The 12,618-nt window shown below is 46.5% G+C and overlaps 1 protein-coding gene across 1 annotated transcript in view; it reads right to left on the bottom strand.

Moving 5' to 3' along the window:
- Positions 1-11,463, bottom strand: part of LOC309476184 (SLAM family member 5-like) — a 54,646-nt gene extending 43,183 nt beyond the window's left edge. Inside the window, exons 1-2 of the mRNA XM_082139431.1 lie at positions 10,403-11,463; positions 9,427-9,759 (exon numbers count right to left, since the gene is read on the bottom strand). Of these exons, the coding sequence (XP_081995557.1) occupies positions 9,427-9,759; positions 10,403-10,448 (379 nt within the window). The 5' untranslated portion in view covers positions 10,449-11,463. The remainder of the gene's footprint in view (positions 1-9,426; positions 9,760-10,402) is intronic.
- Positions 11,464-12,618: the final 1,155 nt, after the last annotated feature.

Raw genomic sequence — 12,618 nt, 5'->3', positions numbered from 1 at the left:
TCAAAAATGAAAATTCTGTCATTAATTACTCACCCTTATGACGTTCCAAACCTGTAAGACCTTCGTACATCTTCAGAACAGAAATAAAGATATTTTTGATGAAATCCGAGAAGTTTCTGAACCAGCCATTGCAGCAACGTCATTACAACTTTCAAGGCCCTGAAAGGTAGTAAAGACATTCTTAAAATAGTCCATGTGACTCCAGTGGTTCAACCTTAATGTTATGAAGCGACCCTAAAAATTCAATTTTCGACTTTATTCAACAATCTCGTCTCTTCCACGTCATTCTCCAACGCTGTTGACGTAGAATCTCTGGGTTCTACGTAAGAACGCCGGCTCACTATTGGGCGACGCTAGTCACGTGAGCACCACGACACATGCGACACATTTACACTACGTCAACAGTGTAGGAGAATGACACAGAAGAGAAGAGATTGTTGAATAAAGTCGTTATTTTTGGGGTCGCTACATATCATTAACGTTCAACCAATGGAGTCACATGGACTATTTTAACGATGTCTTTACTACCTTTCTGGGAACGACAGGAGGGTGAGTAATTAATGAAAGAAATTTTATTTTTGGGTGAACTGTCCCTTTAATTGATAGTTAACATTAAGCTAAATGTGATATTAATCTGCTTGATGAGACACGACATATAAGCACCTGCAGTCGGTAGAAGTGAAATTAATGCAGTTGCGGTTATGTGATTTGCACCCTTTAATGTCTGTAAAACATCACCACATATGGAGAGATTTAAGAGTGTGAAACAAACAGCATGAAAATTTTTTTTGCTTTTGAAAAAAAGAAAGAATCTTTGAAATGATAGTTACTCAAAGGAGTTCTTGTCATATAATGGCACCAGACATTCACGGACATCTTCATCTGGTCGATCAGTGTTTGTTGCTGCGTTCTTCAAAGTTTTCAGCCGTGGAAGATTTCTGGTTCTGTATTCATAAATCAGAACGACCACCGCAGCCACGCCCACCAGAGATGAGAGAGCCAATCGGATCACAGCTGTGAAATTACAACAGCGACTTTCTTAAGAGAGAAGAAAAGAGCAACATTAGAAAACATAAATATGATTCATGTTTGAAACACAGTATTAGCCCGGTTCTGTCAACACTGGCATACACGTAACACATTATCAGATTTCTGTAATGCCCATTTGTTAAAAGATTGTTAGGTTGCATAAATTAGATCAATCAGAACCGTGAACACTTCCCATAACACCCAATGTACTGTCACATATTAAGACGAATGGCATCCACGTGGATATTAGTCTCTCTGTCTATCCCGAGGTTACCGTAGTCAGCCGTACCCAGACCATATCCAGATCAGATGCTGGACCTGTACCTAGACACGACCAAAACAAGAGATCCTGTCTACTAGAGAATTCCCTGTGAGGGCCTCGTCAACATAATCAGACAAGTCCTCTGTACAGTTAAGGCCTGGATTCTGGAATCCACTGCTGCTTCAATGTATAGCCTATCTATTAAGTGAATATCATCAAGGTATTAATCAATATTTTTCCTTCTACATATTAAACAATTTGAACGACTTCTTTAAGCATATGATATTTGTAGAATTACATGTCAGTTTAATGGAATGTGCTCTCCATGTTTTTGAGAAAGGCACCCAACATGTGTTAAAACATATATCTAACTCAGGGTCAGCCTGATAATCAGTGTGGATATGCACCTGCATATCAATCCATGTGTGGACAGTTTCTATGTTTATCTATTTCTTAGCCAATCAGAATCCTTCAACCTGAAGTAATGACGTAGGTGTAGGGTATAATTGTTGTAGAAATGTGAATATACAGAGAGCCAAAAACAAAGCTGGTGTGCACATCCCAATATACAGAGAGCGGCCTACAAACTGGAAGTCTTGAAGCCGACTTCTGCCGACTTCTGCCTGATGAAACTACAAACTATCTTCAAAAAAAAAAAAATTCAATTGAATATAAAAAATAAATATGACAATGGAAGATTGCATTCTCTCGCAAAGAGAAATTTGCGCTCCCTCACAAAACTTGTACGTACCTCTAAGAAAATGTGCAAAAAACTCGAAGAGTTATGACATATAATTGATCAAAGTATTGACATATTTTTTTCTCCCATCTAATATTTTTTCCATCACCATGTTCCAAGTTTAGGGTCTCCGTAAAAAAATAACCAAACAGCAATATTTAGCATTGCCTATATCTAACAAATTCATCCATTTTGTATAGAATATGATTTACGCACTAAAACGTACTCGGTTACTAACGTAACCTCGGTTCTCTCTAGAAGAGGGAACGAGTACTGCGTTTTGTAAAAACGCTACGGGAAAAGTCTCTTTTCACGAAATACTGAAGCAAAAAATTATCCTTAATTTTCATACATGTAAAGCGCGTTGCGGCAGTGCTTAGCTATGGCGAGACGGCTCGCTCGCTCATTGGCTGCTCTGCAGCAACTGCATAAGCCTATCGAGCGAGGCCTGAGGTGACGTCAGGCCAATGAGGACGCTTCGCGCCCTCCTAGCCATTTCCCGCCGAGATGGGTGTGGCTAGCCTCTATATAAGGAGCTCGAGAAGGCTGATTCACTTGATTTTCATCGCCGAAGCGAACCAGAGTGAACCGTACGCACGGCAGAGAACGCAGTACTCGTTCCCTCTTCTAGAGAGAACCGAGGTTACGTTAGTAACCGAGTACGTTCTCTTACGAGAGTCCTCTCGTACTGCGTTTTGTAAAAACGCTACGGGAACCCCTTGTAAAGCGCCGTGCGTGCTGGGATAAAGACACCAATCACTGGAGCAAACCAGGTGTACAGTGCATAATCACCAGATAGACTCACAAAGAGTCTGATTACATAATTCCCCATATTGCAACGTCCACGGACGTAAAACATGACCTCACAGAGAGAGTCTAGAGACAAGAGGGGATTCCTCTGTCCTTATAAGGTTGCGTCAGCAGACGCGAATATGACATAGCATAGACAGGGTGGGGAAACCTGAGCTAAATGCGGGAAATGTGGGTCTTACACAATTCTGCCCATAAGACAGTCGGCAGCGCATTGCGCATGCGATTTCAGTGTTCTAGTTAGACAGCTGAATCGGCTACACCGATAGTAGCTTAGCCTGCAAGGCGGGAACCTCTAGGTTGTAAAACCTAATAAATGTAGACGGCGAGGCCCAGCCCGCCGCCGTACATATATCCTGTAAGGAAATCCCGCTGGACCAAGCCCACGAGGAGGCAACACCCCTCGTGGAGTGCGCTCTAACTCCCAACGGGCACTGGAGGCCCTTGGCAGTATAAGCCAGCGCTATGGCATCAACTATCCATCTGGATAGGCTCTGTTTCGAAACAGCCATTCCCTTGGAACGTCCACTGAACGAGACAAAGAGCTGCTCAGTCTGTCTGAAGACAGCAGAGCGGGACACGTAAGCTCTTAAAGCCCTAATGGGGCAGAGAAAACTTGAGTCCCCTTCCTCACTTGATCCCGGCAGGGCAGACAGGGAGATGACCTGAGCCCGAAATGGTGTGTTGAGGGATTTTGGCACATATCCATGCTTAGGTTTGAGTATGACTTTAGAGTCATTAGGTCCAAACTCTAAGCACGTTGGGCTCACAGAGAGCGCGTGCAGGTCGCCTATGCGCTTCACTGAAGCGAGAGCCATCAAAAACACTGTTTTGAAAGACAAATGCTTGAGGCTAATAGATTGGATAGGCTCGAAAGGGGCACCTTTCATGGCCGCCAAAACCGTAGAAAGGTCCCACATAGGAACTGAAGGAGGTCTGGGAGGATTTAGCCTCCTAGCTCCCCTGAGGAAGCGGATGACTAAATCGTTCCTTCCTAGAGACTGCCCCAGCGTTGTTCTGGAAAACGCTGTAATAGCCGCCACATAAACTTTGAGCGTGGAAGGGGATCTGCCCTTATCCAACAGCTCCTGTAGGAAGGAGAGAACCTCCGTCACCTCACAATTGAGAGGTGATATGCTCCGAGCTGTACACCAGCCGGAGAAAACCGACCACTTCGAGGCATAAAGCCGCCGAGTCGACGGCGCTCTGGCCTGAGTGATGGTGTTTATCACTCCCTCTGCGAGGTTAACGGATAACCGTTGAGCGCCCACACGTGAAGCGACCACAGCTCCGGGTGCGGATGCCAAATCGAGCCCCCGGCCTGCGAGAGGAGATCTCTCCTCAATGGCACTGGCCATGGAGCGATGTCTGCTAGCTGCATCAGGACTGGGAACCATGCTTGGTTCTTCCAGAACGGTGCTACAAGCAGTATTGAGCATTTCGTTTCCTTGACCCGCTCTAACACCTGAGGCAGGAGGGAGACGGGGGGAAAAGCATAAAGCGGGCAGCGCGGCCACACGTGGGACAGCGCGCTGTCGTTCTTGGAAAAGAACACGGGGCAATGAGCGTTTTCGCGGGACGCGAATAGGTCCACCTCCGCTCTGCCGAATCTCTCCCACAACAGCCGGGCTGTTTGTGGGTGTAGAGACCATTCGCCCAGGGGAATGTTGTTCCTGGACAGTCTGTCTGGGCCCACATTCTGGAGCCCAGGCACATGCACTGCTCTCAGCGAGCGCAAACTGTGCTGAGCCCATATCAGGAGGCGTTTCGCCAGCCTGTACAGGGATGTGGATCTCAGACCGCCCTGGCGATTTATATAGGACACCACGGCCGTGTTGTCCGAACGGACTACGACGTGTTGGTCCTTGATGTGGGGATAAAAGCGCGTTAGCGCGTTGTGCACTGCCAGCATTTCCAGGCAGTTGATGTGTTGGAGCTTTTCTCGTTTCGACCACAGGCCGAAGAACGGTCTGCCCTCGAGCAGCGCTCCCCATCCCGAGGTGGATGCGTCGGTCGACACCATCCTCACTCTCGAGGAAGTCCCCAGGCTTACACCTGATCGGTACCAGTCGTCTGCCAACCAAGGTGTCAGGGCTGTGACACAGCTCTGATCGACCTTGAGACGCAACCGGCCGGACACCCACGCTCCGCGCGGTACTCGCGCTTTCAACCAGAACTGCAGAGGGCGCATGCGGAGCAAGCCCAGCTGGAGAACCGTTGATGCTGAGGCCATGAGACCTAGCATCCTTTGAAACGTTTTGAGCGGGGTAGACGCGCCGCAGCGGAAAGATCTCGCCACGCGCTGAATGTGCAGCACGCGCTGTGGCGACAGCCGCGCTGTCATAGACTGTGAGTCCAGAATGGTACCCAGAAACGAAATCGTTTGACTGGGGTTCAGTGAACTCTTCGTCCAATTGACCGTGATACCAAGATTCTCGAGGTGGTCGAGTAAAATGGTTTTGTGCTCCACGAGCTGTGATCGTGATTGAGCTAGGATCAGCCAGTCGTCCAAATAGTTCAGCACTCGCATGCCTCTGAGTCTGAGAGGAGCGAGCGCCGCGTCCATGCATTTCGTAAATGTACGAGGTGCCAGGGACAAGCCGAACGGAAGGACTGTATACTGGTATATCTGACCCTCGAAGGCGAATCTCAAGTATCGCCTGTGACGTGACGCTATCTGTATTTGAAAATACGCGTCCTTCAGATCTATTGACATGAACCAGTCTCCTCGGCGAACCTGCGCGAGAATTTTCCTGGTCGTGAGCATTTTGAAACTGCGTTTCACTAATGCTTTGTTCAGCCGTCTTAGATCCAGTATGGGTCTGATACCACCGTCCTTTTTGGGGACTAGAAAGTATCTGCTGTATAGCCCCCCTTCGCTTTGAGCCAGGGGTACATGCTCTATCGCCCCTTTGCATATCAGTTTTGATATTTCGGCGCGAAGTAGGTGTGCTACTTCTAAATTCACCGTAGTCTCGACGCGCGCTGTGAAGCGGGGAGGGCGTCGACAAAACTGTAGCGAGAAGCCTCTCTTTATAATGCCTAGCACCCAGTCCGAAACCCCTGGAAGCGCTGCCCATGCTTCTGCATGGCTGGCTAAGGGCTGGATGCGAAGCGCGCTCTGTTCGCCGTGCGACAGAGGTGCTTCGAGGTGCGATAACATAGGCGTTATGCCTGTGGCATTCGAGGCGGGGGGCGCGCTTAATACAGCGGGCAGAGCGCTCGTCCTCGACCTTACTACAGTGCTTAACTGAGTGAGGGAGGTCTGAGCGAGCCCCGCGGGACTCATGTCTGCGAGTAAACGTGGGCGGGAAGCGGGCACATTTACTGCTTTGGCCGCGCTGCCTGTCTGAGCAGAGCGAGCGCGCACAGGTTTCGTTTTTACAGAGAGCCTGTGGTCTGTGAGACATAGTGTGTGTGGGCACTGGGGAGTGGGCACTTTCACTATATTGGAAGCGCAATCGACCTGAGTCGATTTTATGTGCGCGAGCCCTAAGTGTAGGGCTGTGCTTGTGTGTAGGGATGGGCACTGAGGAGTGGGCATCGACACTACATTTATAGCACCAACGGCCGTGGCCGGGACACCAGAAAATACACTCTTTTCGGGATATATCTGGGTAGCCGTGAAAACGGCTTTTGTGTGCAGGCGAGCGGGCAACTGTGCAGGCTTGCGTCTTGCAGAAAACGCTGGAACAGTCGCAAGTCTTGGGACTGAAACAGCGGTGCGCTTGGGTGAGAGACCGGCCGCAGCGGGGCTCACACACCTGCGCTTCCCTAGGAGTGCTAGGACTTCTTCGGGGCTTCCGGCTTCACCACAACCCTCGGCCGAGGCCCGCGCTGAGCAGGGCGTCGGCTGGTAGAGCGAGAGCGGGACCTAGAGCTGTGCTGCTGTCGCTGCTGTCGCTGCTGAGAAGGTGTGGCGGAAGGCTGGGGCTGATGCTGAGAGCTTCGCGGATTCTGTTTATCGCGATTCGCTGCAGAACCGGAGCGCTTCGGCAGGAAGTGCTTAAAGGCTTGGGACGCTTTCTGGGCCTCGGTAAATCTCTCCACGAACTCGGAGAGAGAAGAACCGAAAAGACCAGCGGAAGACAGCGGGGCGTCGAGAAACGCGTTGCGCTCGGAATCAGCCATTTCCGTGAGCGTAAGCCATAGGTGCCTCTCAGCAACAGTGGCGGAAGCCATACATCTTCCCATGGCCTGTGCAGCAGACTTGGTAGCGCGGAGTGTTAGATCCGAAGCGCTCCTCAGATCCGCGATGCAGATAGCCTCCGGTCCCATCTCGTCCAGCTTACGGAGGAGATCACCTTGGAAAATCTGCAGTGTAGCCATGGTGTGTAGCGCTGACGCAGCCTGCCCAGCGGCGGAGAAGATTCGCGCGAGCAGCGTCGACGTCATGCGGCAGGCTTTAGAAGGCAACACCGGTTTAGTCCGCCGTCCAGCAGAGGGCGGGCAAAGGTGGGTCGCTATCGCCTGTTCCACCGGCGGAAGTGAAAGGTAGCCTCGGTCTTTCGCATTATCCAGGGAGGAAAATGCTGGCGACACAGACGAGCGCGTTCGCGCAGAGTAGGGCGCATTCCAAGCCTTCGCCACTTCTTCGTGAAGCTCAGGAAGAAAGGGGGCGGGCTTAGATTCCGGAGAAGTGCGCTCACCAGGGAGGAAGCTACCATCCAGCCGGGTACGAGAAGGGAGTTCCGGTGCAGACCACTCGAGGCCGAGGCTCGCCGCGGCCAGCGCGAGTACTCGCATGAGCTCCTTCTCTATGTTGGCTCTCGTAGTGGGCTTGCGGGCAGGAGGCGCGAGGTCCTCAGAGCTCGCCCAGTCCTCGCTGCCTGAAGCTAGCAGAGAGCAGGAATCCTTCTCTCTCGACGCGGCCTCAGAAATGACTTCCTCTGATGAAGCGGCGGCAGACTGCGGGCGCTGAGCATCAGGAAGTGAAACAGGAGAAGCCGGTGAAGCAGGCGGGCAAACCGGCGAGCTTGGTCGAGCTGGAGCGGGTTCCGGGGCCCGCTGCGAGCGGCGCTTCTTACGGCGCGGCAGCGCGGCGGGGAGTGCAGACTCTGAGAAGGATGCCAGGCGAGTCCGCAGAGTCACCATCGGCAAAAGGTCGCAGTGAGGGCAGCCGCCGTCAGCGAGCGCGAGTGCTGCATGGTTCTCACCCAAACAGGAAACGCAGATGACGTGTTGGTCTCCCTGGGCGAGTGGGGCTCGGCACGAGCCACATGAAGGCATCTTTAAAAAGACGCAGCTCTTTTAGGGGGTGAGTGTCGCGGCGGCGAACACACACACACACACACAAACAGAGTGATAAAGGATATATAGCGCCGGAAAGCGCAGCAGGTACGGCTGTAGAAGGCGGCGTTGCCAGCAGCTTCGAGTGGCTCGTCCCGCTGAAATGCTTGCCTCAAACGACGCTTGCTTCCTCGTGATCCAGCGATGCGTGAGCTTCGCTGAAGAGATGAAAATCAAGTGAATCAGCCTTCTCGAGCTCCTTATATAGAGGCTAGCCACACCCATCTCGGCGGGAAATGGCTAGGAGGGCGCGAAGCGTCCTCATTGGCCTGACGTCACCTCAGGCCTCGCTCGATAGGCTTATGCAGTTGCTGCAGAGCAGCCAATGAGCGAGCGAGCCGTCTCGCCATAGCTAAGCACTGCCGCAACGCGCTTTACATGTATGAAAATTAAGGATAATTTTTTGCTTCAGTATTTCGTGAAAAGAGACTTTTCCCGTAGCGTTTTTACAAAACGCAGTACGAGAGGACTCTCGTAAGAGAACCAGAGAAAACTCGATCATTATCTGCATTTTTTCATCTACATTTTTCAAGCGTCATACCTGAGCCTCACAGCTGTAGGGCTATTTATTTTCTGCAAATAATTTGCATAAAGTTGCTGGATGCTTTTGGATGCTCTCAGTGTAAGCTAGGTGTAACCTGCTCACTTTTTATTTAAAAAAAAAAACTGTTCGGCACAATATAAAAAGGACAGAGAGAAAGTCGTGAAAAGTTTAACTTTATGGAAATGAAGCTCCTATTGCAATCCAGTGAAAACTGAGTTTGTCAAAACATGACAGTGAATTTAAGGAGAGACTTAAATTCAGCCACACACACATTTAGGCCCAAAAATAATATGTCAACAGTCTTAGAGAGTGTGATTCAGATAGCTATATTTACCCAGGCAGCAACATATCCGACCCACATCTGCATGTGAATTCAACGCGTCCCAGATGTGGGTCGGATCTGGGCCAAAACTGTGTTGCTGCCTGGGTATTGTTCAGATGTACGATGCAAAGAGCAGATTACGTTTCTTTGAATTTAATTTGAATCAAATTCTTAAAGAAAGAAATGTTGTAAAATCATGCAAAAATTCTGTCACCACAAAACCACTTGTTTCATTATCAGACTAATTATGACCTTGTTTTACGTGTTAAAAGGTTAATACCCAGACAGAAAAATAGTGTCGGCCCAGATCCGGCCCACATCTGGTACTTGTGGACTCAACGCGTACCAGATGTGGGCCGGATCTGGGCCGTGAGCCGACGTTGCTGTCTGGGCATATCCTATATATCGAATAATCCAGCTGGTATACTCACCACAGACAATAAGATTGAATATGTTGAGCGGCGTCTCTGATCTGGTGGTTTTGACTTGATAAAGTCCAGAGTCCGTGGTTCTGATGTTTGTGATGGTCAGAGATCCATTCTGATCCAGTTCCAGTCTGCCTCTGAATCTCCCATCAGCACTACCATTATAAAATATTGGATTATTGTCCTGTCTATTGATTTGAGCAATGAGAATGTCTTTATGTCCAAAAGTCCATCTTATCTGATCATCTTTCTGTATTTTAGTAACATTAGGCTGTATGGTGACAGATTCTCCCTCCATCCCTGACACTGACTTCACTTCATCTGCAACGCCAAAAACACCTGCCGAACAAACAGAAATGATTGCTTCAAACTAATTTGATATATATTGTAACGAATGAATCCTCTGGAGGCAAGATGGAGCGGACCCAAATGCAACTTTAATTATAATAAACATAAAGACTATAAACTAGTAACTCAAAACAAGAACCAGGACATGGCATAAACACAACTCAAAACATACAATACTAGACAAAGACACAGGGCAAACATGAGGGCTTAAATACAAGGGAACACAAGCTAAACAAGATAACAAGGGGCGTGGTAAACTGAAACACCTGGGAAGACTAATCAACATAACGGGGAACAGCTGAACATGGGACAAGAAACATGGCAGGATCACATGACAAGCAGGGAATCACATGACAGACAAGAACAAGGAACAAGACACAAAACCCACACCGTGACATATATATCTACATTTTTTTTTTTTTTTTAATAGTGCAACACAAACATTTGACACTATTGAATGCATAATTGAAATAAGTTCACATTTTCTTACAAGTAAGATAAAGGTAAAGATTTATTTTCAGATTATCAGATTGATTGATTTACAGTCATCATAATTTATGACATTAACAGCATATTAATGCATAATCTATACTGATTTAAATAGTACACTGTGCATCATAAAACAATAACTTACCAACTAAACACCACAGGCACAAATGGAGGAAAATCGGGTGAATCATTTTCTTCAGCAGTTTGAACGTCAGAACCGTTTCAAATAACGAAAGACTTCAATTCTACCGTCAGAAGAGCTAAAGATGAGAGAGATGTCAGTCTGAGTGGAAGTGCTCAGTGTGAATAAATACCTCTGCTTCTCCTTTCAGAGTATGTACGCCTTCTCGCATGGACTTATTTAGAAATGAAGATGCTGCAGACTTCCTCCCATGAGATATTTTAAGATTGGTTTGACTTCCTCTTTATGCTAGGGCTTATTGATATGTGTATCTATTAGTATATTAGTATGATGTGATGTTGACCTAGCAAATTTGACCTCAGACCTGGCACATTCTGGCTACACTTTATTATAAGGTGTCATTGTTACAGTGTAAGTACTGAGTAATATTAATTAACAAGGTATTTGCTATAGGGTTCGGGTAGGATTAGTATTTGGTTGAGGGGTATTTGTGTGTAACTATGCATACTTTACTGTTATTACTATGGTAAATACATGTAACAAGGACACTGTAAAATAAAGTGTTACATACCCACATTCTCTTGTGCAAGTTATACACACTTCACGTCTCATCTCATACACACAAAGCAGCTTCATCAAATCTATAGTGTGGATGCAAAATGTTTTCATTAAAGAAATAAACCTAAAAATAAAAATTCTGTCAACATTTATTCACCTTCGTGTCGTACCAAACCCGTATGACTTTCGTTCATCTTTGGAACACAAATTAATATATTTTTGATGAAATCTGAGAGCTTTGTGTCCCTCCATTGACATGACATGACGTGTCCCTCCCCCGCAAAAACATGGTTGGAACGACATGAGGGTGAATAAATCTAGACAGAATTTTCATTTTTGGGTGAAAATCCCTTTAATTAATTGTTGTCACTGCACACTTGGCCATTAAACATAAACAAAATGAACTTATTTTGGATTCAGTCCCATTAAAATGCAATACTGCAACAGGAGAAATCAAATGCAAACTCTGTTCTGTCTCTTTATTTCTTTTTTCTCATCTTTTTTACCTTTGTTTTTATATTCTGAATATATTATATTTATATTATTTTTATTTTTATTATTTATTTATATTATATTATATATATATATATATATATATATATATATATTTAAATTATATTTTATAAACCTTTGAAAAACAGAGAAATTTAAGTATTTGGTCTATGCAAACAGCAGACGTACAGAATCACAATCAGCTCTGGAAAGTTTAGCAAGTGGAACATCCTCAGCAAGACAAGATATTGTATGTGAAACATTACAGAAATGATATGGCATAAAACAGTTAGGTGTAAGGGTGAGTTGTTTGTGGGTTCCAGCCCTTCCAGTCCATGTCGGAGTAAAGGCGAATGATAAACTGGCAAAGACGTTGTTAAGGATCTTGAGATCAACATCAGAGTGTAGATGAGTAAACAGGAAATGAAGGGGTTGATGGGAACTGAAGTGAAAAGAGACTGAGAGGATATGGCACTATGAAATATGAGGAAGACATCAGTAGGCCTATACACAGAAATATGGGGTGAAAAGAAGAACTGTTGATAACATTAAAAAGGATGTGATAATGACAAGATTATACAACACTAAATCAAAGTTTAGATAAAATAGGGAAACATGAAACTGGTAATTGTGATAAATGTGGATACATTGCTGGAATGTACAGCATACCCAATAGAGAAAGATTAAAGTTTGTTCAGTCACTTAAGGAAAGGGGCGTGAGCAATTATTCACTTAAGGAAATATAAGGAAAAGAAACAAATATGTAACGATCACCAGCTGGAGTGCCCTTGAGAGCCACCAGAGGGCACTCCACATAAGACTCTCCTATTCACTCACAAACTACAGTTCCCATAACTCACTGCCTGGACTCATCACTTATCACTGATCACATTCACCTGTACCTCATTCACTGATTGCATTCACCTGTCTCATCCTGTTAGTCTGTCTATTTATACCATGTTCATTCATTCACTCACTGCGAAGTCTTGTTGTACTGTTAGTCTGCATTTCCGAGCATTTTCCCTGGTTTCTTGTCTGGTTTTTGAATATCTCGCCCTGGTCCCTGGATTACTCTCTTGCCTCTGGTCCCTGCCTGTTTTGTTAGTTTGTTTCTTTATTTGTTTGTTTGGACTGCCTACCTGTGTTTTGACCTTTTGCCTGTACTTTGG

The sequence above is a fragment of the Leuciscus leuciscus genome (genome assembly GCF_965113295.1).
Source record: "Leuciscus leuciscus genome assembly, chromosome: 15".
In the NCBI taxonomy this organism is placed as follows: domain Eukaryota; kingdom Metazoa; phylum Chordata; class Actinopteri; order Cypriniformes; family Leuciscidae; genus Leuciscus; species Leuciscus leuciscus.
This window is presented reverse-complemented; position numbering and strand designations above follow the sequence as displayed.